Source organism: Cyanistes caeruleus, chromosome 3, assembly GCF_971803275.1.
Source record: "Cyanistes caeruleus chromosome 3, bCyaCae1.hap1.1, whole genome shotgun sequence".
Classification (NCBI taxonomy): Eukaryota; Metazoa; Chordata; class Aves; order Passeriformes; family Paridae; genus Cyanistes; species Cyanistes caeruleus.
The window spans coordinates 94,614,136-94,639,854 of record NC_141703.1 but is presented as its reverse complement, the minus strand read 5'-3'; the positions used below and the strand labels follow the sequence as shown (position 1 = coordinate 94,639,854).

Below are 25,719 nucleotides of genomic sequence, written 5' to 3'. Positions count from 1 at the left end.
ACATAGCAGAAACACAGATAATGAATAAATGAAAAATAACACACAGATGGTCATGCAAAACACTTCTGAGAATAAGCAATTGCCATGGTCAGAATGGGCTTTAAACCTCCTGGAAGTTCTTCAAACTCCTCACCACACTAGGACCATGTGAAATTTCACAAGCCTCACATATGTCAACTAAGAGGCAAAAAGTTCTCCAATCATACCAATAATTCACATGCTAAATTAATGCTACACTCAACATTCTCCCCCTTTCTTTTCTGGTTCATAGATGAGACTGCACAGCCTGAACTGCAGATCCATGGTGCCTCTCATGAGCAGCTGCCCCTTCCCTGCCCCAACCACTGCCAGTGCTCCCTGTATCCCTGCTGGGCTCCAAACAAGTTCTGAGCCCAGGTTCCCATCCCAGCTGCCTTTTGCTGGGCGAGGGATGGGTATGGCCCACCAGCCACTGGTGCCTGAACAATGCAGAGGATGCAAGGTAGGAACAGGGAGGAGACAGCAGCAGCCACAGGTCAGAACAGTTTTTGGTACCACAGAATCGACAGAAGCTGGCAGGGAGGAAGCTCCTGGTTTGACTACTTGAGCAAAAAAAAAAAAAAAAAGAAAAAAAAGAAAAAGTATGATGGATGCTTTCAAAAAGAAAGCCTCAAAACACAGTTGTCACTGAAAACCTCAGAACACAGTTGTCATTATTTGCACCCCACAGCTACACCAAGAACCAAGACTTTAAATATATTTCTAACCCTCTTTAAAGGTTGTTGTGCAACTGATGAAAGAGTCCCACTTCACATCTGTGCACCAGCAGTTCCTTCTCCCAGTGTAGGTGGCATATGGCATCATCTTGATTTCTAACATTCATTTTCTAATATAATTTCAAAATTACAACGGAGTTTGTTTGGAGTTTCCCCACGTTGAATGACTTGGCTTTATTCTAGCACCATAAAATTTAATATACAATCTGTTCTAAAAGGTACTTCATTCATAATTTTGCCCTGTAGATACTCCCTTAAAAGAAAGGTGTTTTCACACTTTTGACCCTCTATAAATACAACCAATAAAGTAAGCATTATGTATTACTGAAAAACAAGATGATGAACTAGGAAGATGACAGTAAATTTAAATGTTTGAGTCATTATGTTTTAAGTGACAAATTTATCATGAAAAGTATAGCGAGAGCATGTAAGAAGTCAGTGTGTGAAGCTTCAGTAAAAGCTACCTCTGAACTTTAAGCCTACCCATCAGCTTTGCTGTACCTTCTTCATAGCAAGAAGGAAATGATGCTTTGGTAGGAGGACTGGAGAACCTGAAAACAGCTCTAAAAATGAAGAGATAAAGTAATGCAAATGATTTATTTGAAATTTTCAAATATACTTAAAAAAAAGACAAAAACTGATCATCACTAGACTTGGTACACAAGTGTTCAAAAGCTTTCAATCTAATGCATTCCTCTTTCCATCCTTGTGATAATGAGATGCACTCTGACACCTGTACATAATTGCATAAAAACAGAATTGAACATATAATGTGGTTTAGGGCTCCTTGGTTTATCACAAAACTCACAGATTTGCAAAAGAAAAATGAAGTACCAGTGGCTTCTTTTCACCACAAAGAACAAGGCAAGATGTTTTTCTCCGTATCTTAACCATTCTGGAGCGAAGTTAAAATAACCAGATATGGGCTTTAATGGGATGCAGTCCTTCTGAAGATGCAGCAGCTGCCAGCTCTGAAACCCTCTGTGGTCCTACAGGCAATCATACATGCACAACATACTCAGCATTCGAGCTATAGCTCTGTGATACGCTACACTTTCACAGGAAAAAGCTCTGAACTCTGAGGAGTAACCACAGTTAACAAAACTGCACCACTGTAATTCATCTTTCCACTCAAGATATCGAGGCTCTTTCACCTGCCTCATTCCTGTGAGGTTTCTCCCCAGAAAAAAACCCAAGTTTACATGCAAGTAGCTATACAAGTGGCTTGTCTTGCCAAGTCTAATTAAAACACTCTACACATCCTACTTTTGCATTTTGAATTTTATAGTGGCCTGAAACTAAGGAGAACTGTGGCACAACTGCTAAAATAGTTCAGTGTTATCTTTCGACATCGAAAGTTGCAACTGGGCACTGAAACAGCTACTCCTGCTAATCCAAGAATTTACAGTTAAGAGACCTGAAAAGATTTCCTCTTCACAGTTAAGCAACATTTGAGGTCCTATGATGGCCCAATTTAAGTTTAAGAAAATCACAAACGGATCACTGAGTACGTGGAGAAAATGGTACTCAGGGATGAAAAATAATTATCCTTTTGCAAACCTGGAATAATTTTACAGAACATTTATATACAAACCTTGAGTAAGCATCAGGTCAGGATAAACAGCATTAGTGTGATGACTGACACTCTGGGAAGCGTTTACACCATCCTCCTGTTTAGAAACTATGACAGAAGAATTATCTGCTCACAACCATTTTCAGAAGCATGTCAAGCTTTTCAAGTTCCTTTTTTCACCATTAATAGTATTCACAAGGATGTATCGAATTATTACCTCTGACAGCACTTAAAGTAAAGAAACAAGAAAATTGGAGGGGTTGATTTTAAGAAGTGGTTTTATCAGAAAAACCATTTTGGGGAAAAAATTTTAAAAGAGAATTCATGTGACCTCATGCACTATCCATCAAATTCCAACAAGACTGACAATCCAAAGATGAGTAGCTGGCAAGGATTGTCATTCTGATGGATAATATTCCAATCCTAGATAATAAAACCTCTTCCTTGAGCTAGAAGTATATTTGGAAAACTTGAAAATCTGGAAGGAAGATTTAGAAGGTGGATTAGCTAGTGAAGATGTAAAGTGGGAAGGGGAGTACTTAATAAAACGTATCAATGATCTGATCATTGATTTTATTTCCACTTTTCAGTTCATAAATGATACATGATCTATGGAATATGGTTAATAAGGCAGTCTCCTGTGATTAGCTGAATTGAGTTGTCACATCACAAAGAATGTTAAAATGTTATACACTAATTTAAAACTTTTATGGAACAATGAAAAATGTTAACATAATCAGATACCCACAAAGAACAACGACAAAAAAAATCTTAAAACAGCTGCTTGTTTTTTTTCTTTAATACTGCAATTAACAAAGCCACTGTAATACAGTTTTGCCAATGAAAAACAAGGTCTGGCATAAAGAAAATGCCAGACAAATATTTCCTAAAAAAATAAAAATAAGAAGAAATATTGAAAAACTATTAAAATAAAAAACCTCCAGTCCCTCTCTCACAAAAAGAAAAAAGCAGCACATTTGAACCTGTCTGATCCTAATTTATAAGTCATTTTACAAAATGATGGTTTTATAGTGTACTGAAGAGCAGAAAGGCCCTTTAAAGTATGTTTTCTTGTACACCTTGACTACTTAAGAGTTGGCTAGTCACTACTCTAACAAAGGGGAATTCAGATGTTGCATTAAATTTCTTTCCAGGAAGTTTTCAGACTTGAGTAAATGCATCAAGAAAGAGACTTTTTAACTACTTCTAAAGCTATCATGCTTTAAATACCTGGAGGACAAAAACAACCCCCCCACCCCACCTGTTTCTAAGACATTCTTAAAAGCACACCCACTGGTATTGCCAAGAATGACACAAATGAGTTCACAAACTTGGTTCAGCTTCCACAGCAACATTTACTAATGTGATGATCAATGTACACAACTGTCACGGCCCCAGTGCGCAACTGGGACTTCCTAATTGTGACAGCACTCAAAAACAAGAGGCATGGCATTTCTACTAACAGGACAGAAGTAAGCACTTTCAGTAGGATACTGAGAACAAAGGTTCTTAAGATCAGCAGTCAAATAACAGTAGGAAAATAATGATTACCTGAGTCACAATGCACAACACGTCTTGTAGAGAGACCAGTGACCAGGCCAACACATCCTCCTCACCTCAGCAAACATTAAAAACAAGAACCTCTGAGATGTACATAGTCAGACCCCATTTACGAATATTCTGCTTCCAGGAATCCTTTTTCTTCCAAAGAATGAACTTTTTTAGAAGGAACTGCCAATAGCTGCTAAGAATCCTTGCACTTCTAATGGTTCGTGGACTTGTGTTTCACATTGCTACTGTAAATATATTCTAGTTCTTTTATAGCTTGAGAGGTCAAAAATCCAAGTCTGACTGCAAACTTGCAACAAAATATTTAGAGGTATGAGTTGTCACTTACTGTAAAGATAAACACTTACAGGCTTGATTTTCAGGATGCAACTAAACTCACCAAAATCAAATCCATAACCAATCACTGAGCTTCAGTATCCACCAGCTGTGCTGGTCTAAACTTTACAGACCGCTAACTCACTAAAAATTGCTTTTGTTTTGGTATTTGCAGAAAAAAGAAGAATATAACCCAAACAGAAGTGACAACTGCAAACACAGAGATTTTGAAGAAATGCCAACAGGAAGCATCCAAATGCCATAAGCAGTACCAGGTGACTGTGCTACAATTCCACAATCCTATTGACTGAAATACTGAAATAGCTAAACAAGTACGGACTATCTGCTTTGATGTCATTTCTGAAGAGTTCAGCAACCATAAAGAAATGTTATCCTCTTAAAACTTTTCACCAAGAGAAACTAAGTGGTCATGCAAGGAAACACCAGAAATTACATGCTTGGAAAGTAAGCACAGGTAAACGCTTCTTATCCATGCAAGGGCTGGTGTTTGAGTTTTTGGCTTTTTTGGGTTTTTTTCAGGCACTAGACAAAAAATGCATCAACCAGAAACCATTTTCAAAATCAGTGTTATTCTGTGGTCCAAAAGTCAAGTCACTATTAGATTTATAGCTATAAAATATTTATATAAAAAACCAACATGCACTGTACTGCTTAAATCCAAAATGCAATACATTCTCATGAGAGCTCCAAAGGGTATTTACACAAAAGGGTGATTCCTGCATTCCTTACAGGAATGGACAAGGCTAGCACCACCTCCAGGCTCCCAGATGAGCTGGGCTGAACCAAGCCAGTACTGGGAGGCTCCCTCCCAGAAAAGATGCTCTGCAGAACACATGGATGTACTTTTTGCTCACCAGATCATACCCACTTCAAGCAAGGCTCATTACCTGGAGGAGGAAAAATAAAGTTGCTGAGATTCTTGTTTCCAAAAGCAAAGAATATTCACTCTCTTTAGGTCTATACTTTCAATACCAGCTCACTTCCCTTCAGGAACAGCATGCTGCCACAAAATTCTTTATGGCACTCTTCCACCTCTCTAAATCTATCTTCAAGGTGCAATGCTGGGAAGTTAAAAAGAGCATCAGAAAACCTGTAAAAGCCTTCCCTAACTTTAAGGCCCGGTTTTGAAAAATTCTGCCATACTTCTCGACACAGGGATGAAAGGGATTTGCCTCAGCACTCCAGCCTAAATGGTTCCAATACCTGAATCCTCAAGCTGCACAACTTCATCTTCAAAACACTCTGCACTCTTAAGTAAAACTGTCCCATTAAAAAAGCAAAACAGTTCATTAGAGCACTCCCCTCCTCCTTATAAAACACTTAATCTGATGTTAATTTGAGGGACAATAAATCTCTCGTGCAAAGATCTGAGGGTCGTTTTAATCAAAATAATTCCTTTTGGGTTTGGCTGTGATTCCCTTCCTTCCAGATGAGCCCAGCCAAGGACAAGGGATACAAAGGGCAGTGAGACACCAACCAATCTAATTTAGCAAGAATAGAAACCAGCACTCATGTGCAAGGCAGCACATGGCAACCGCTCATGTGATAGACGGCTGTGCAGCAGTGCTTTGTATTCACATGCCCAGAACTCTCTGTAGCAGGAAAAGACACACCTGCACTGGGCTACCCCGGCAGCTGGAACCCTTGTCAGCCCCTGTTACAGCGGGAAATCATCTCTTCCAGGACCCTGAGGGAGAAGCTGCAGTCTCTCCCCATCTTGCTCAGCCGCTGGATACGCAGCTAGAGCCATCTTCTCTTTGCCCGATTCCTTCTCCCCAAACTACGGCTGATGGATCAGCACCTGCCCAATTCTGGACTGGCCACAGTCAGAGCCACCTATGCCCACTGCCCTGCAGGAGGGACAAGCAGGGGTGAGACCAGGAGCACTGCAGAGAGGAGAGCACAGTGAGGAACTGATGAGAAACAAGGAACGTAGAAATGATCCACAAATACTGTGGCTGAGTCCCCAAAAAGGAGACCATGGAAAACCATTCATTTCTTGAGGCTCAATGAGCACAGAGACATTAGTTCTTCCACTTCACTTTTCAGACAATGAAAACTCAGTACCAGACATTCAAAACTTATTTTTTTTCTGCTACACCAAAGCAAACACTTTTAAGCTACAAAGCTCAATCACCTTTTTGCACTTTCTTCAACACGGTTTGAACTGATGGGCAGCTATTTGTTAAGAACAAAATGTGGGAATCGCATTCAAAAACAAGCATCCAACACTTATTTTTTTAAAAAAAGACTGCAAATAAATCTGCTTTAAGTCACTGGGGAATCAGCTTCTGAATAAAAGGTTCCTTGTAACTTTAGGCACTTTTCCCCAGTTTTACATGCACACTGGTATCCACTAGGAATCCCAACAGATGGCTACCAAACTAGTTAGTAGTGTGGTAACAAAGTTCTTGCTCTACATACCCTACAAGCTTCATACCTTCAGAATTACTGACACATTATTCAACTTCTACTTTGATGAAAGCTAAGCAACCATTCCTCCTGTAGCGGTATTTTCTAAATTTAAAATAAAAGAGGTTAAACTTAGCTAATGAACAGACCATACCAAATTTATGTCAATGCCTAAACATCTGCTAAGAGCACTGTTTCTCAAAATGCAATCCACAAAGAGCAGGAAGCTTAGCTGCTGGCTTGCTTTCATTCACACCTGCCTAATTACATAAAAAACAACAACAACAAAAAAATACTCTAAGTATTTTTTTCAAGTATCAATTTCCTTGCAACCAGGAGCTAGATTCACTACACAACTGTTTCAAAAATCACAAAAGCTGACTTGCACAGCCATCAGCTGGACAGTCCCCTAGGCAAAAGATTATGAAATGCAGCACAGGGCATTTCTGAAGGTGTTACAGCTAATAAAAAATGCTCATAATTTTTGAAGACAGAAACACACCCAAGTTCAAGTCCTTGACCAAAGAATTTTGAATTACATACACTGAATGATTATTTAATATGATAGACTGAAAAAAAATTCCACTTGACTCCTAGAAGGTAATACACTGGGCTACTGTGAGAAACATATTCACCACAGCAATACCTGCACTTTTTCATTTCTCAGATTGCTGTCGTCTTGAAGGAGAGGAGCACCATTTGTCCCAATACTAAGAACAAGCTTCACATTGACCAAAATATTGTTATTTTTAAATCAGTTCGTACCAGGAAGGTACTCTACAGAAAAGCATGTGAGAAATGAAAACACTATCTTCTGAAAAAGATTGAAATACCATGTTGTATGTGAGGCTTAGAGCTGCTGAAAAGTAGAAAAGAAAATGAACAATTGCTTATTAACAGCAGATCAGCTTCTCTAACATAATGAATAGGCTAGGTTCCTACATAGTAACACTCACTGTACTTTTATAAAAGAGCTTTAAAGCAACTTTAATTCTGGAATTCCTGAATTCTGGGTTACTTTCATTTTCAATCAAGATATTCTCTTAGAAGCCTATTCACATATTTAATGCCCTGAGTAATAACTTTATGCAGACCTTCAAGAGCTAGACAACAGCTTCATTTCTATATGGGACTCCTGACTCAAATTAGAATTATGCCAGCATTTAGAGATACAGGATATGGGCTCCCCAACCTTCTCTGGAATAAGATAAATGAAAATATTTTGGCAAGGAAACAGTCCCTCACTAGCAGAACTCTTCTAAGAAGCTCTAGCAGTTTCTCAAATTGAAGCATTGTATTCGACAGTACCAGAGTCCCTCACCCTAAAACAAGCTCTGCTTTTTGTTAGCAAATAAAATAAAGCTTGTCAATAAAGAGGTTCCCCTCCTGCTCAAAAGTGAGACCTCTGAGCAAATTTTAAGCATTAACTAGAGAAACACTTCTGGGTAGAAGCTCTTCAGCAGTTTCCCAAAGTACAGAAAGCTAAAGTTTCACACATACCTAAAAGCCTGCTGTCCTTGCAAGCGCCACTTCTTGCTACATGCTCCCACCCCCTCTAAAGCAGCCCTGACTACTCTGTGAGCCAATTCCACTCAATCAGCTGCAGGTAAATGATGACTCTTCCCTACCCCCACAGTTATTTCTGTTTTCTCCTACAATAACAAAGTCAGTCTGCCCACCCAAAGGTCAGACAAGTGTCAGGTCAGCACAAGCATGATGCTCCTACAGCATGAACTAACACCCTGCCTGTCTCATCCAGCAACCTTCAAAAGACTAAATGCTAAAACAGCCCAATTTCCTCTCAAAAGCAAATGGGTCTTCTCCAGCTCCGTTATAAATGGCAAGAAAACAAACCCAGCTGTGTCAAATGCTTATTAGCATTAGTTTTGTACGTATATAGGAACATACGTAAATGCAATTAGCTGGAAAAAAAGTGGAAAAGGCAATTCCACACAACTACCTTGCTCTATAGATACATCACTGAATTTCTCCCATTCAGTTAATTAATTTTAATTAATTAGTTAAATGTTTAATTTAGATGCAAAAACAGTCGAGTGCATATAGTTCGTATTCCCTTGGTGCATTTAAATGCAGCATTTCTGAAATTCAACCATATTTCCATCTCTGAGATTAAAAGAAAAAGTTATGTAGCAACTTGAAACAGTTTCTGAAGAGATCAGTTTCTGAAAAGATTCAAGACCAGTGCAAAAAGCAAGTGGAATTGAAAACCACAAAATTAATCTTCCCAAACCCAGAAAGCGAGTTTTAAGATGCTGTCAAAACACTCACCCCCACCACTTTGTCCCGAGCACATGATCAAAGTGACAGTCACAGTGGCATCCTCTGATCTTCTGCCATGAAGTGACCAAACCGTTCCTCGTAATTTTCACAGTGCTAAAGCCTGCTCATTAACTCCACCCGAAGAAGAGAAATCTCGTCGATTTCTCTTAACAGGAAAAAACCCAAAAAACAACAACGCCTACTGCTCTGTCACACTCAGGGACTCTCACCCCTATATACACTTCTGCGCACTCTTGGGCGAGTGTAAGTTTATTCTGACAGCAAGCAGAAGCTCCCCTGTATCTCCCTCCTGGCTCACACCTCAGAGCCTGCAGGCGGGGGTCACCCGCGGAGCCAAACCCACAGAGCCCTGCCCTGTGCCCCGAGCCGCCTGCCCAGCCCCGGCTCCCTGCCCAGCCCCGCCCGGGTGAAGCCTCCCCGCCGCCAGCTCCCCGTGGGACTGCGGCAACGGGCAGGAAAAAACGTCTCTTGTTTAGTGGTTTTGTTTTTTCCAAAACGGGGCTCTTCTCTCGCCCTTTGCTGGCCACGGAGGGAACAGGTTCGGCGTGCAGGGCCACATGCCGAGGGGCGCCCCCTCCCAGCAGCAGAGCCCCGGAGGGCTGGTTTCCCTCCCCCGGCCGCCGGGCTTGCGGGGCTCGTCCGCCGCCGCTCTCGCACCCACCTTTCTGCGCCTCGGTGCCCCGCAGCAGCAGCAGCAGCAGCAGCAGCAGCAGGAGGCTGGCGCGGAGCAGCGAGGCCGCCCGCCGGGTCCCCGCGGGGATCGGCCGCCCCGGGCTCACCATGCCCCGCGGCGTGGCCGGCGCGCCCGGCGTTCGCAGGGCATCGCGGGCTGCGGGGCGGCCGCGCCGGGCCGCGTCTGAGCCCTGCGCGCCCGCCAGCCCGCCCGTCCCCCGCGGCCGCCCAACCGCTTCCGGGGGCGCGGCGGGGCCGCCCCGCTTCCTGCCGCCCCCTCCGCCCCGCACGGCCGGCCCCAGGCGCCGCCGAACCCCGGGCGGCAGCGGCGGCGGCTCCGGCGCGGCCCCGCCGAGCTTGGGGCCCCTCCGCTCCCGCCCCGAGCCGCGCCCTCCCGGGCGGCCTGCGCGGGGCTCACGGCCCCAGACCGAGTCCCCGAGAGCCGGCCCCTGAATTCCCGCTCTGTTCCACCTCCGCCCTCCTCTGCGAGCTGGCTACAAATATTGCACTCTCTTGAGCTTTTTATTTCCCCCTCCCAAAGTGGAGATTAAGGCAAAATTTCTGGGAAAAATGCAAACAAAAGTCCTTGGAAACACGAGTATTGCTGTTGTTAATGGAAAGGACAATCCGGTGTCGTAGCGCTCCACACGCAAATGTGAATTCAGCACTGGCTGTGGGAGGGCTTGGCTATGAGGTCCCAAGCTTTAGCCCTTGTCCCCCCGCTTTTGTGCATGCACCGTGTGTGACTGGAGTTTTCACTAAAGGCTGAAGACAGCTGTTGGAAATAAATACTTAAATATCTTTAAAAAAACCAAAACTCTCAAGTCTTATAATCATGTGATTTTAACCACTGTTAGGATCAAAGAATCACCTTTCTAATACCATCGTTATGGAAAGGAACACTTTCTCCGTGTTTGTCAGTGGTAGATGAAAAGAATGTGATTTTCAGGTGCTGATAAAGCGTCGTGTCCATGCTCCCACAGCTGCAGTCACAACCCAGATTCCTCCCAGCAAGGTTTTAGGGTCAAGAGGAAGGGTGGGAGCCACACCTACACAGACATCATTTCACATTTCCCTCAGCTCCATGACTGAAACACTCAGCACTCCACAGACCACGCTGTCTCTCACCACAAAGCAGAAGGGAGCTGGGACTCCCCAGCTTCCAGAGATCAGCCTCACAGCCAGTACAGACCTCATGGTTCACCCTTTCTGCTGTGCAAGACGTGTGTCACACGTCAATCCCTGGTGGCATCCAGATCCAGCGGCTGCACTGCTGAATGTGTCTTTAGGAAGAAATTGTTCTCTTCCCAAACAGCTCTGTGAAACAGATACTGTTTCCTGCCCAGGAGTGTCCAGTGCTGACCCCACCAAAATAGCAGGAAAACTATCTCAGGAGCCAGTCTTACCCAGTCCAAAGAGTTGCTTGAAGAATTATTTAGATTATGTTTAGTAATTGTTTTAACATTAGTATTCCTTATTAAGATGCTGAAAACTGAACTATGTCCAAGTCTATGCTCACAGGTTATTAAGGGCTTTGTATAAGGGCTATTATAGCCTGTTGACAAAGAAACATGGAGGGCATTACCTCTCCTTCCTTGAGCATATCATCCATTTCACTTGTGCCAAACCACAGAAGATACCAGAATAGATTTGGTTGCTCAGACTAAAGACAGTAAAATTTTGTTGCACATTTCTGTTTGGCCCATACTTGTGCCACAGCTCCTAGGAGGTGACTTCTCATATAATTAGGGAAGGATAAACATGAAGATTTTAGAACATTTCCTATTTTTCCCTCTTTTGAAACCTTTTAATGACATAAGAAGAGACCCCAATGAATGCAAAAGCGTATCACAGATGAATCTTTTTAAAGTCATCTTGTAAGATGTAACAGCCACCAAGACGTCCTGCAACACATAATGGAAGGTGAATCAAAAATAATTTCTATACATTGCTTTGTCTTCCATTCACCAGACACAGAAGTTCATGCCGTAGGTCACGTGAGGCAGTTATATCACTACAATAACATCCTTTCTGTACTACAGAGACCACATTCCTAAGATCACCAATCATTGGTGGTATTCTCTGTGTACTGGAAAAATCACTCCTTGAATAGAATAATTTATGCCTCAGTGGTGCCATGCATTAAGCATCTGAGCATCCTACACGTAATTCAGTAACAGTCTCTGGTGAACCTGACAGAGGTTTCCTCCTGTGTTATGTTCTGTTGTCAAGGTATTTGGTGAACTCGATTTGACTATTCTAAAGGGTTTATTTGTGCATGTAAAAACGGAGTATCTGAATCTGTGAAAGGGTTGATTCTAAATGGGGTGTGAAAACTTGCAGAATTCTTAAGAGCAGCCAGAGGCCAAATTTGCCTAATCTATCTTGGAAGTTTATCCCAAAGCTACATTCCCTGACCACAAATGGGTTTTGGGGACCCTAGCTTACGTATTTTGAAAAGGGAACACCACCATCCAGACAGGATCAATGACAAACTAGTGAAGGTTATACACCTTAAAAGACTCAAAGATTTATAGAATCTGCAGAGCCAAAGAAATACCAATGCAACTGTTTGAAAGGCTTGTCTTAATACATGGTTTTCATGCAATAGAACAATCTGAATAATTAGATAAATCCAGATGGTCACTATGGCTTTCAGAACCTTCCTTCTGAGAAGGTTCCAGCACAAAATGAGTTTAGGTACACCAGCTGCAGAATACTGCATGTTTTGATCTGTGAGAGTTCCCAGGCAGCTCCTCTGTGGCAAAAAATTGTGTAAGAAAGACTCGATTTTAGTTTGTGACTTAGAACTGTCACTGTCATCAAATCAAAACAAATACAAAATTAAAATGCTGTGGGAAGCAAACACAAATATAACATATGATACCAATCTCATAAGGCAAGTTTCCAGCACCTCTTACAAAATCAGCACAAATACTGTTTTTTAAATATGGTAAGACAGGAGACCAAAGCAACTCCTTAGTGTTGTTAGAAGAACATTTAGCCAACTAAGCATTTCTGTAATCTTTCCTTCCCATTGAGAGTAACTTCTAGAGGTAACTGAAACTATCATCTCCATCTGGTTCTCTCATTTCCCTCGAGAAGCTTCTGAGCACTGGGCTTCTTTCCCACCACAGCTCTCTAGATTTTACATTCTTTTGTTGCATTTCGAAAGCTGAATTCAGCTGAAGGGCAGGGCTGCTATTCAGAGAGCTCCACAAGAGCAATTCCAAGGTCTTGCATCCGGGGAGGAACAGCTCCTTGCAACAGCACAGGCTGGGAGCTGTTTGGAAGCAGAAAAGGACCTCGGTGTCCTAGAGGACAGTTTGAATGTGTGGCAGCACTGTACCCTTGCAGCCAAGATGACCAACAGTGTCTTGAGCTGTATTAATGAGAGGGCCATGGGAATGATCTTTCCTAACACCTCATCTCAGTACTGTCACTGCTTTGGGGCTCCCTCCAGTACAAGAACAATATTGACACAATATTGGAACAGAGTCAGTCAAAAGGCCTCCAAAACAGTCAGCGGCTGGAGAACGTGATGCACATAAAGAGGCTATAGAGCTGGGTATTTTCAGCTCTGAGAAAAGGAGACCTTGTTGCTGCTTACAACTACCTGACTGCAGGGCAGGACTGGAAAATGGAACCAGCCTCTCCTCATAGGTGCACCATGACGGCACAAGAACCAACAGCCACAAACTGCAACACAGTAAATTCCATATTCTAAATAAAAGGGAAAAAATATACCATGAGGATGGTCAAACACTGGACTCAGTTGCTTAAAGATGTTGTAGAACCTTCATATTTAGAGATGTTCAGGACTCCCTTAGCCCTGATCGTAGTGATCTGATGAGACCTGTTTGAGGAAGGAGCTGAACTTGTTAGCCCCTGAAGGTCCCTTCTGACCTGTTCTGACTGAATGATTCTAAGGCACCAACTGGTGTGCTATGGGTTAAAGTCCTATAGTTCCAGGTGATGTTCTAGAACCTAGCTTTTGTTGCTCTTGGCTACTTTTTTTCACCTCATTTGGGATTTCTAGGTTGTGTTATAGCATTCAGTAAAAATTGTTCTACTCCTCTCTTTGTTCTCATTTTTTTCTTTGCTCCAATTTTTATTGCCTATTATTGCTGATTATTTTCTGAGAATAGCAACAAAGTCTTAGTTGCAGAATGGGTTTAAATTCATCCCTTTAGAGAGGAAAATAGGTATTGATTATATATTAATCACATCAATGTACATAATCTCATCCTCAGAAACACATTTATAAAGCTACCATTATATATTTACCTGAGGTTCATTATTAATTCACTTCAGATAGGAGCCTCATGACTGTACATAAAGCACATTTATTTGACACTGTAGAGTTATTTGGCTGCTGAGTGGTTTGTGTTTTTAAAAGAGAATAAACAGTTAACATTTAATTCTGGATTATTTTAGTAAGAAGCATGTATTATTTGTATTGTGCTGAAAGTCATTATCTGGGGAAAAAAGTACCATGAATTCCAAGAATAAATTTTTTTTTACATTTTTACTGCACTGTATATATGAAACAATTCAGAGATGCTGGTGATAAAGAAAGCAAAAAAAAAAAAAAAAAAAAAAAAAAACAAGAAAAAAAAACAGAAAAAAAAAAAGCTATTTTTTTTTTCTTATTTAAACACTGTAAATAGAGAAGGAAAATATTAGGGAGGATCTCTTACTGTCTTCTATTGGATCAGTGCCCAGACACTAAGATCCTTCAAGCAAAAACAGTTGGAAAAACATTAAAGACAAACTGTATCTTATAACTGTAGGTTTTATACATTTAAATAAAAACAGTATTTCAAAGTATTGAGCAATTTAAATTCTCAGGATACAGTGAATCTTATGGCTCAGTGTAAGCTGAAGGAGGAGTCTATGATTACTATAGGATTAATTAAGCACTTAAGCACAGGTAAAATTTTACTGACTAGCTTCTGTGGGAATTAAGAGCGTATTTAAGTCTGTATCTATTTTGCTTTATCAGGAACTATGAATTTTCTACTTTAATTATTCCCATACATTTCCTTTCTATTTTATAGTTAAGATACTGTTCTTCACATTCTCTTCAATGTACTACATTTTCATCAGGATTTAATTTTGTGCTTTAGCTTTTCTTCTTGCATGCAAAGCCCAGGTTGAAAGAATCTGTCATGACTTGCACCTGCTCCAAATTCTTTATCTTGCCTACATTTTTCTAGTTCTCTGCCTGCATTCTTATTTGTTATTGCCTCTGAATTGATTTAGTCACATACAAGGTTGAATCATTATTTGGTTTATACTGATTTCTGCTTCCAACTTCATTGACCAGTGTTAACTAGAAAAATTTTAGATGTTGGGCTCCTCAAATGCTGCAGCTTTTTACTGATACATTTACATGCTCGAGGAGAACAGATCACATTTATGATTAGGAAGATAATTAAGATCACCTTTTCTTTTTTCCTTGTGAAGGTGAAAGGAAGGAATTAAGCATGGCACGTTTCAGGATTTGTATCCAGTCTAATGAAAATGGTATGTCCATACATCACTGTCAGAAACCAATGTAATGTTTAGTTGTAATATATTTGTACCTAGTCCTGTCTACAGGGGAGTCTCAAATGTCAACAGAATCTTGAGGTGAGACTATAATGTAACAACCTGGGACCTGTGAAGACAATGTCTATAAGCTGAGATCCAAAACAATGAGCTTCAAGCAGATTTTCTGTTTCAGAAATAGATGCAGTTGAGATTGGTAATTTCTTTAGTAAATAAATTAATTTGTTTCAAGAGTTTGTGCTTTTCCTGTTCTTAAAATTGTGACTCGGGGTGTGAAATTGTTGATATCAGCTCTTTCTCTTCCAGATAAAGAAACTGGAGAGCAGCTTGATTTCATCTGATCTTTCATTGCAGTCCCACCAACACAAAGTGAGCTGAGCTGAGCTGCAACCATATCAGTACAGTGATGAATAAAACAAACTGTAGTGACGAGGATCAAAATGTGAAAGTATATTCTAGAAACACCAGATTAATGATGAAAAGCTTGATATTTTTTGTACAGATTTAAGTACTGTCCTGCTGATTGACCAGCCCTAAGTGGTGCTTATGAAATTCAGAGCTAGAACTGCAGGAAAAAATTACTCAACTTCAAACAAATTGGTGTAGCATTTAACTGAAATAGCAGAGAATTGTAATTTTAAATGGAAGAAAGCCTGAAAATATTAAAAACTTTTAAGGAAATATTACACTTTGCTGATAAAGCCATACATAACATTAATATTTTTGATCAAAAGTAAAGAAGAAATGGGGCTGTTTTACGTGAAATCCAGGCTTTGTGCACAGGGCTAATTCTTCTCTCTGAAGAACAGCAATTCTAGTTACTAAAAAACCCACAAACTTTTTTACTTTTTTTTTCTGTTATTGCCAGCACTTGAATGCTGGCAAGCAATGACTGTGTAAGAATTTTGAGAATCAAAATCCAAATTAAAAAGTAAGAGAGAGAGAGAGAGATAAAAGATATTACAAAAGGGTAGGTTTCTGACCCTTTTGACTGTTAAAATAACCTTAAAAGTTTCCCAGTTCAACCAGTAAGTTTGATAAAAACAAAAGATATAAGAAAGACTCCCTGGCCTTGCATCTTCTTTAAATTGTATTGTCTTTTCAGGCCTAGTAGGCTGTTTTGTTGGCAATACTCAGTTCCCCAGTCCCTTTGTATTTTCAGACATAAGGGGAAAATGACCCTACTCCCCTTGAGGTGCAACACCAGAACTTCTGTGCTAACACAGGCCCTGAAGTGTCCTTTGGGCAAGACTTCATGAGAAAGAAGTGAGTTGCTGGATGAGATTGCAACCTCATAGTGTCCATTTCTCCTGTGAACAAGACAGGAGTAATACAAACGTTAGTGAAAATGGATTTGGAGAGACTCCCGAAGAACTGGACAGCCAGTTGCAGCAGATGGGAAGGAAAAAGGTTCACTAAATAGTATCTTATGGAAAAATGTAAAGAGAAGGAATTACCACATTGAATATCAGAAGGTTGGAGCAGTAGCTCATAGGCTTCCTGAGACAAGGCCCAGCAACACAGGTGTGCAATGTTTTCCTGGGAAGTCCTGGACCGAGTGTGTACGTGCAATAATTCTGTCAATGCACAGATAGAGGAAGCATGGCAGCCTAGCTTGCTCCTAGCAAAAATAAAAGATAGGGAATCCTTGTCAAAAAGGTTGAGTAGGTATGGAACCTATACTTTTCAGTAGATTTCTAAATGTTAGGAATTAAAACTTGCAGCTGCTTGTATGTTGAGAAGGAAAGGAGTATCTTTCCACACATAAATATGAATAAATACATCAAATATACACATTATTTATACAATATATATTTTTTATAAAATTATATCTATACTTTTATATACCTATATATTATATATAATATATATAAAATAAATACATAAGTATAATATATAAATATATTTGAAGCAGAATGACTCAGTAAAATATTGCAGATCCAGAGGGTCTTTTCATTTGGTTGGTGACCATTAAGTACACGATTATATCTCAATGTAAGATGAAATCTCCCTGTTTGGAGCACAGTTCAGTCCAAGAGGGTATCAAAAGGGGATGGCCTTGATGGTAAGTTGTATACTGGGATATGAGGCTCAGTCTCTTAAAACAACTTCACAGCAATGAGAGACAGGAGGTAAACTAAAAGAAGCATTTCTTTCAGCATGACCATGAAAACATCCTGCAGCTTCTCATGCAAGTTGTAACAATGAGAATCAATCAGCAACACTGATGTGCTTCTTTTATCACCTCTGGTATCCTTGGGCAGCAATAGCACCTTCATTTTATGTCAGTGAGCAGAGTGTTCTCTAGGATGTATTTTATGTTTTAGTGATGATTTACGTTCAATCCGCTGTAATAAAAGCCAGATGATCAATTCTGTTATGCAAATGGAAGCATAGAAAGAGCAAGGAAATCAGCAACTTGAAGTGGCAGAAGGAACTAGGGCTGCTTTTCTTTATCCCTTGGCCTTTCAGTAGCTATTTTGCCTGCAAATTCTTACTCAAGGGGAAGGGTGCAGTCAGCTGGAAGGTGATGAATTCTGTTAGAAACCACTTCATATCACAACAGAAACTGATATTAAAAGTGTCCAGTAACTGAAAGCTTTGTTTACTTTTAGGCTTTTAGTGCATATAAACTCTCAATAGTTTAAGCAAACAGGTTGTAGTGCATTGGTTGTTTAGACAAAGACTTATTTTAATGACATGCAAGTAAAACAGGTAACTGCTTAGGGAAAGAAATGCAAACAACCTACATGGAATTAACAGGATAATACAGGCTATAGTCTAGTTATATGTTGTTTTACATTTGTCTTTCTAGAGATGTGAATGAAATAATGAACTAAATATTAGTCATCCCCTTCAAAAGCAGACAGTGACTGTGGACCTCCAGGGCTGAATCCATTCTCTTCAGCATAGGCGAAATAACCAAGCTCCCAGGAACTTGAGACAAGAACAGTTGTAAAGAGGTTTTCCTGCCCAGCAGACTCATGTCAGTATAATTGTGTCATTCTAACTGATGTAGCTTACATTCAAACATTGTATGCCATAAAAATGATAACACTTCTGATATTTAAATATTACAAATACTAAAAATTATTTTATAAAATCTGTTTTGAAGATTTAATACTGGGCGTTAGAGATTCACTTGGGAGAGAAGCCCTGAGCCTTAGGGCTGTAAGATCTGAGAGCATTGTGAATATTTATATGTTGCATCTCCTGAAATAGATGAAGTTTTACTTGTATGGGATTAATGCATACATTTTTTAAAATATCTTTCTTCTTTTTTGCTAGGATGGAGAAAGAATTCTGGGGAAAAACAAACAAAAAACAACACCGCATGTGTGAGTTAACAAATGGATATATTGATAATTGTATATATAATTATAAAATGAATACATCAGTAAATTAAATAAAATAAATAACTCCATTGCATTTTCAGAAGGCAGGGAGATAATAATTTTATTTCCATCTGTGAGAGTAGCATACTCAAAATCTTTTTCCCAGGACAACAAATAAGGTAGGCCTACAGCCTCCATTTTGTAGTGTAAAAGCTCTGGTTCTGAATACTTCCTGAGCTTTGGGAAACTTCATACCTGAATTTAAATTAATGGCAAAATGTTTCTGACATTTGTATAAATGCTCTTGATTCTCTTCTGCCAGCAGTAGTCCTACTCAGTGTATTAATTTCTGAAGTTTAGTCCATGTTGAAAGAAAATACTTGTGAATGGCTTATTATTCCTTCTTTTGCTAACATTTCATATTTTTCCTAGATCTACTTACATAGTTTTTTTTAAGATCATTTTCCTTCTCACTCTGTAGTGAGGTTGAAGTTTGTGGTTTCCATTTCACACCTAAAGAGGGATTTGCATGCCTAAAACATTATCTTTTTACATCTCATTGCCTTGATGAAAAGGCATTACTTCTCCCTACAGCTCTTGCCCGCATGCCTCCTGAGGGAAAAATGCAAACTGTAAGGACAGCACCCCACAACTGGCTCAACGTGGAAACCCTCACAGAAAAAGATTACCCTTGCAGTGAGCCAATGTTTTGCCTAGTCTGACATGTCAGGTTTTGGCCTTGTTCTTCTAATATAAAGCCCCTCCCAGAAGAACTGAATCAAAATATCTCAGATTAATCAATATCATGTTTATGTATAAAACAGATTTATTGACCTTTTGGTAAGTGACCTACTAACAAAAGCAAGGTCTCAAAGGATTTACCCCTTCATGCTCAGTGTGGGGCAACAAGCCAGTATAACATCTGCTCAGTATGCATAGCAAAGCAAATGAACAATGCTGACACCATTAATCAGCTTGTCCAAGTGAATAAAATTTCAAAAGCTGATGTAAGAAAGCTTGGCTTCAAAAGCAAACATTTCATGTGGATCTGCATGGGTTCATCTAATGATGAATTAGTTAACCCTGAGAGATGAAGAATGACTCCAGCCCTATGTTTGAAGGAGGAACGCATGTAAATCTGACAATGTACAAAGAAAGATTGTAAAGAAATGAGAGATACGGGAAGTAGTTTTACAAAAATTGATTGCCTGCCATTGGTGCCTCAAACTTCAGTGTGTGATATTAAAGACAATGAATAAGAACCACCTTGTTTTGAGTCCTATCCACAGGTTGCAAGCTGTGATTAAACATATGTTGTTTTTTATTCACGGAACTGTTAAAATGCAGGTAGCATTTTTTAGATCCTTTCCCTCCTGGGCCATGGAGAGGAACTGTACCACAAAGACAAAAACTACCTGGAATTAATTTCAGTGGAACAGATCAAAGCAGTGTGGCAGCAATTTAAATCTGGGGTTAAATTATGAGTGAAAACTGAGGAAAAGTCAGTAAAGAGAGCTGATACTTACTTATTTAATGAGGAGTAGAACATCTGTCAGGGAAAGAGAAGGTAGGAAACACAGACTCGTGCAAGCTACACAGAGAAGCTACAGATGGAAAAAGTCTCCTCTAGACAGCTTAAAAATGTAGGTCCTATTCTATTGCTTTGTCATATCTGCTTTTAAAAGTCCAAGACTTTTCTGCTTCCAAGATTTTCTTTGGAAGATGTCTCCAGACTGTAGTGCATTTTGGTCTCAGTATTTTTTCCTGATACCTTTTTTTTTTTTTTTTAACCTGAATTTCTTCCCGTAATTACTAGCACACTCCTTTGGAATACATTAAAAATTCACCTACCTCAGTACCCTTCACTGCCTTTTGTTTAGGACCCGATTGTCTTCTCAGAATACCATGCCCAAAAGTGACTCCATTGGAAATTATCAGGATTATTCAAGGGGCAGGGCTCTAGCTTTAAAGTATAAAATGGTATCAGTGGTAAAACATGTCTTAAAAAATCCTGAGACAAATGGGTTTTTTCATTGTGGAGAAGAGACTACATATTGAATGCATCAGTCCCTTAATCACTATAAATCAGAGACTGGGTAAAGAGAGTGGCTATCACATGAGCTGAAAGATGTGCTGCTCTAATAGAAGAAATACATTGCTTTTCTGTTGTGTTGTTTTTCATTTAGCTTAGGAATTAAAAAGCTTGAGAATTTACTGAAAAAGTGCTACTGAGTAAAGACTGTCTTTGCTATAACTGGCTAAAGAACAATAGTAGCATAAAATAATTTTGGGTCTGATGATTATGAGTTACATCAGATCAATATAGATTAAATTATTGTAATAACCAAAAATAGATGTTAGAAAAAAAAGAATAAATTTTATAAAAGAAAGAACCATTTGGAGAAGCAGGGTGGATAGAACAGTTTGGAGTCCTGAATGTTGAGAAAGATTGGTAAATAGGAGATGCAAAAACCCCCTATAACTCTTAGAGGAGGGATCTTGCTGTAACTGGATGAGCAGCTACCTGAAATAAAATAAATGCAAATTATATTTGGAAATAAAAAAAAAACTTAGGAAAAAATCTGCCTTAGAGATGAGGAAAAATAGCGATGAATTATGAATTATGAATTAAATAGCAATGAAGTATGGATTAACAAAAGAGAGAAAAAAGGGAGTGTGGAAAGAGACTTTGTTTTAAAAATGGATCACTGCATAATCTTAGCAAGTCAGATATTAATGAATACCTGCCAAAGACACCACAAGAAAATGGGGACTATTTCTTCCATGATGATGCAATTATAGATTTAGTATAGTATACAAGGCTTTAGAATGTGTTGCAAAGGAAAATACTCTACAAGACATAAAGGTAGTAAAAAATAGGACAAAATAGAGTTTGGGTTTATGAAAAATAACAGATTCTGCCAGCATTGTTTTGACAGCAATTAGCTTTTTTTAGAGAAAGAAAATACAGTGAATTTTTCATGGCTTCTGTAAAGTATTCTCATACAGTTCATAAATTAAAGTGGAAAAGATATGAAATAGTATAGGAATCACCTGACTATGTGAATACAAATGGGTGTGATAATAGCAAGAGGATTTGGCAAGGAGAGTAAGGGAAAGAGGGAACAAGGATTTATCACTGAGAGTTCATGGAAGATTACAGAGAGTCATCCTCCAGGACTGTTTATGAAACTCAGTATTATAAAATAGTCTGATGGATGGCCTTGCCACAAAAAATAAGAGCAAATAAATGAAATCTGCTGATGACACAGTGGGAGGCATTTTCAGTATAGTGATAAAACATTGTATAAGGAGGGGGAAAAGATTATCATACAGGAAAGACTGATTTATAAGTCAGGAGTAATAGAAACATGATGAAATACAAAAAGACTGACTAGTAAGAATTTCTCACTAAAGTTGACAATTTATCATTTGGAGGCAGGGACAATGACTGCATGTTAGGTTGATGGCCTAACTAGATATGACTGACATGAAGATATAAAAAAGGCAGATGCATTTCTCAACTGAGAGATGAGATATTTTAACAGAGATATGGAAATATAAAATTAATTTGATTTAAAATAATAAAACATCTCCTGGAATGGGTCACTATTATTAAGAGAATTAACTCGGTCTAGATTGGGTACACACAGAACCTTTAGATATGGGATGCTAGGCTGCTCAGGGGACTGGATTCTACATTCTACATATGAAGAGCCTGTCTGGATTTAGGGTAACTAAATGAGTGATGTTGTTCAAATGAGCAAATAGTTAAGGTCATAGATAAGAGGAATTTGTTCTTCATTGCACAAGATGATACTGGCAAAAGGAGAGGTAAAGCAAGATTTCTAAAGAGAAAAGCAGGTAGTTACCAAACCAGTTATCAAACCAGACCTCTGACATAAGAGGTGTAAGAAGACTATGTTTTTAAAGGATTGCCAGCAGTTTGAGTAGATTTTTATTAAATGACTGCTTGCCACAACAGCAGACTGCACTTTGTGGACCTCAAGGTTTTTATACAGAACCTCATGACCTTTTCACCCTTGACTTTCTTCCAACGGAAAGCAAAAAAGCAAAGAGGAAAGAAGACTTCAAAAATTGCCACTGATGTTTAGGACTGAGGAATCTACTTAAATACAGACAGTTTGAAACATTCTCCCCATGGCCTCAAAAAGCTGTAAGCAGTGTTTAGCTTCCCCTCAGGCTCAAGTGAATTCATTACTTGTCCTTTGAGTCCTTAATACCTCTCTGCATTGTTCTGTAGAAGTCCTACTCCTTGTTACAGTGCTCATCTAAGTTCAGCTTTTTCTGGTGAGGCTCAAATAGTTCTTGTCTAGGTTGTGATTAGGCACAATTTTGAAAGAGTTTGGAAATTCTGCAACATCCTCTGCCTATGCCTGATCATGGTCTGCTGATGATATCAGATGCATCCTTGGCTTTTGCCTTCCCAAGACAAAATGCCCCTGCTTTAGCTTTCTTGGCCTGACTCTATTCACTTTGACAGCTGCCAAGTGTCCCCCAAACACACACTGACCCAACCATGGCCAGACAACAACAGCTCCTCCAGTGGAGCTGTGCTAGTCTGAAATGCCATCAGGCAAATTTGGGATTCCTAAAATCACAGTTAGAAGAATAAGGCATATCCCCAGATTCACTTTCCACACATTATAAACTGGCTCTTAGAAAAGCTCCAGCAGAGATGGGGAAAGTAATTGTAAGACATGCCCTTGTAAACTGCAGTGCCAAGCTCACTGAACTGGAGTGCTGGTAATTAACACTGCTTGATTAACAGTAATTACTTCCACTCTATTAGTTTCATCTTCCCCTCTTTGGGTTCCACAGGCTCTGCACAGGTGTTCTGGTGTGATGCTGTGGCTGCTGTTTCTATAGTCTGTTCCCAAGCTGCCTCAGCAGCTTGGTAAAGTTAAACCAACAAACAGATGTCAAAATGAAAATAAAATGAGAACAGAACAGTTTGGGCCTCTGTTATCACCACAAAATATTATCAGAAGGGAGTGTGAGTGAATCTTAGACCCGCTAAACAGGAGTTGCAAATTGAAATTTAAAATAAATCTTCTAAAATAAGTCAAATTTAAATTAAACATAAGATCTGATTAATTAAAAATCATCATGTTAGATGTGTACCTAAGAACTCAGAATAAAGCATTCTGAACTATTAGAAATCTCACAGCTCTTTCATTTCTATTTTGAAGAGTAAGAGTTTCTAAAAAATTATTTTGAACATTAACTCAAACAGTCCAAAGGAGCTCTTCAGTTTCACACTCATTATATATTTTTTATATATATATATAATGGCAATTACATTTGCATGACAAACTTCTGTAATGGTCAGAGGGGCAGCCTGGGCTTATGGGATGAGTATGACTAGAAATCAGAGTTAGAGAATGACTTAGCAGTGAGATGGTTAATTGTTCCATTTCTAAGGAGAATTTTTCCTTTCCAAATTTGCCTTCCATCCCTTCCAGATGATCAGAGCTCATCCTTCTCACAGCTAACATTAAAGCATAATTCAGTACACTGATGATGTTTGGTTGGCACTGTAAAAGGTATTTTAAAACTCACACAGATTAGAATATTAGATACTTTATAAGCTATCACCTCACATTTTCTTGGTTATTTGTTTTTTTCTTTTAAGGGGGGTGTGTGTTTGTTTGTTGGTTTGTTTATTTTTACTTTTAATCACAGCTCTTGCAACTAGTGTTGTGATTTACACTTTCTGGTGCATTTTCCTGTTCTATAGTATGTGTTCATTTACTAGGTATCTGCAAAATGCCCACCACAGAGACTTCCCTGACAACTTTCAAATTCCTTCTCATTCCTTTCCATATAGTAACTAATAACAAGCAAGAGTCAAGACCACAATTCTTCAGCAAATTCCATTGCTATAGAATCACGATGTACACAAGGCTCTGATAATATCTGAGTATTTTATACATAATTTTGTTCCTAGACAACTGCACACAGGGTCAGATGCCTTGGGAGTTTAAATCATTTTGTTTCCTATGCATTATCTAAGTGAGGAATTGCATGCAGGCACAGATTGCCTCCCATATTATCAGGAAGCATCTTGAAATTTGACCTATGTTTGAGAATTAACCTCTCTGCATTGAATTTTTGATGTAAAAGTCCTGCCTGCTCACAATATTTGTCACCACACTTTATTATTTCATCTACTTTTTAGTAGCTTTCTAGATACTGTGTTCATTTGCATACTTCTGCACCACTGTAATCTCTGCTCTTATGAATTCAAATCTATTTATCTGGATCACTGCTCTGAAACAAATTCCTGAAACTCTCCTTAACAGTTGTCTCAAAGAAGGACCAAGGACCGAGGCCTGATTTACTTCATGTAAATAAAAGGAAACTACACCAAAGTTGCTGGAGATCCATAGATTTCACAAGCTAGTCCTTTATACCCTTTCTGTCTCAGGAGAACCCAACACCATTAAAATGTAGCAGCGTTGCTGTAGCTACAATAGGCTACAAAGGAAATGACCTTTTTCTAGACCAGCTGGTAGAACTAGCAAAACCCAAACTGGTTTGCATATTACAAACCTTTTCTCTGGATAGTTTCATGGAAGACATGACTTTCCAAAAACTGTGTTTGGTACTTAAGAGCAGCTCCTAAGAGATGCTAAGATCCTAAGAGAGAATTTTAGCCTAGACCCAGCCCACACTTCTCATTTGATTGTTTACTAAACATTACTAGACTGGTGAGAAGGGAGTTTTGTCTCCCACTGAATATGCACTGCACTTATTCACACATTCCCAATCCCTGGTGCACCCACTTATCTTTTCTTTATATTCTGCTTTACATAAGCAGTTGTTGTGTTGTATTATCTGATCATCCTCTTTCAAAACTCACCATGAAAAAATATTAGCAATTATTATTAATTATAATAAATTTTGATTATAAATAATAATATTATAATAAAATATGAGCAATTATTCCCCGGGGCTAAGGGGAAACCTGAAAAAATTCCTCAGCATTTCTTGTCTCAGAAGCAACTTTGAGATACCCATGGGTGGGATCCTGAGGGACCTCACAACATGTGGTGTGCTTCAAGAGAAAATATGACCAGATCCGTGTACAATTTCTTGATATCCCAGGCATTTTTCAAACCACCTAGTTTATCATTTCAATCAATCCAAATAGACACATAAATTACTATAAAATGTTTGTTCCTGAGAA

The 25,719-nt window shown here is 39.3% G+C and overlaps 2 protein-coding genes across 4 annotated transcripts in view; both read right to left on the bottom strand.

Moving 5' to 3' along the window:
• DCBLD2 (discoidin, CUB and LCCL domain containing 2) overlaps positions 1 to 25,719 on the bottom strand; it is a 60,398-nt gene that overhangs the window by 31,108 nt on the left and 3,571 nt on the right. The window contains exon 1 of one of the 3 annotated variants that reach the window (XM_086883001.1): positions 9,608 to 9,822. The exons of 1 other annotated variant lie outside the window; for it this stretch is intronic. In XM_086883001.1, the coding sequence (XP_086739127.1) occupies positions 9,608 to 9,728 (121 nt within the window). In that variant the 5' untranslated portion in view covers positions 9,729 to 9,822. Of the gene's footprint in view, positions 1 to 8,145; positions 8,470 to 9,607; positions 9,823 to 25,719 lie in introns of those variants that run through there. One more of the 3 variants, XM_086883002.1, reaches the window with a different exon arrangement.
• LOC111939750 (uncharacterized) overlaps positions 13,945 to 25,719 on the bottom strand; it is a 187,373-nt gene continuing 175,598 nt past the window's right edge. The window contains exons 5-7 of the transcript XR_015285034.1: positions 16,629 to 16,792; positions 15,684 to 16,481; positions 13,945 to 15,273 (exon numbers count right to left, since the gene is read on the bottom strand). The gene's annotated coding sequence lies outside the window, so the exon portion shown is untranslated. The remainder of the gene's footprint in view (positions 15,274 to 15,683; positions 16,482 to 16,628; positions 16,793 to 25,719) is intronic.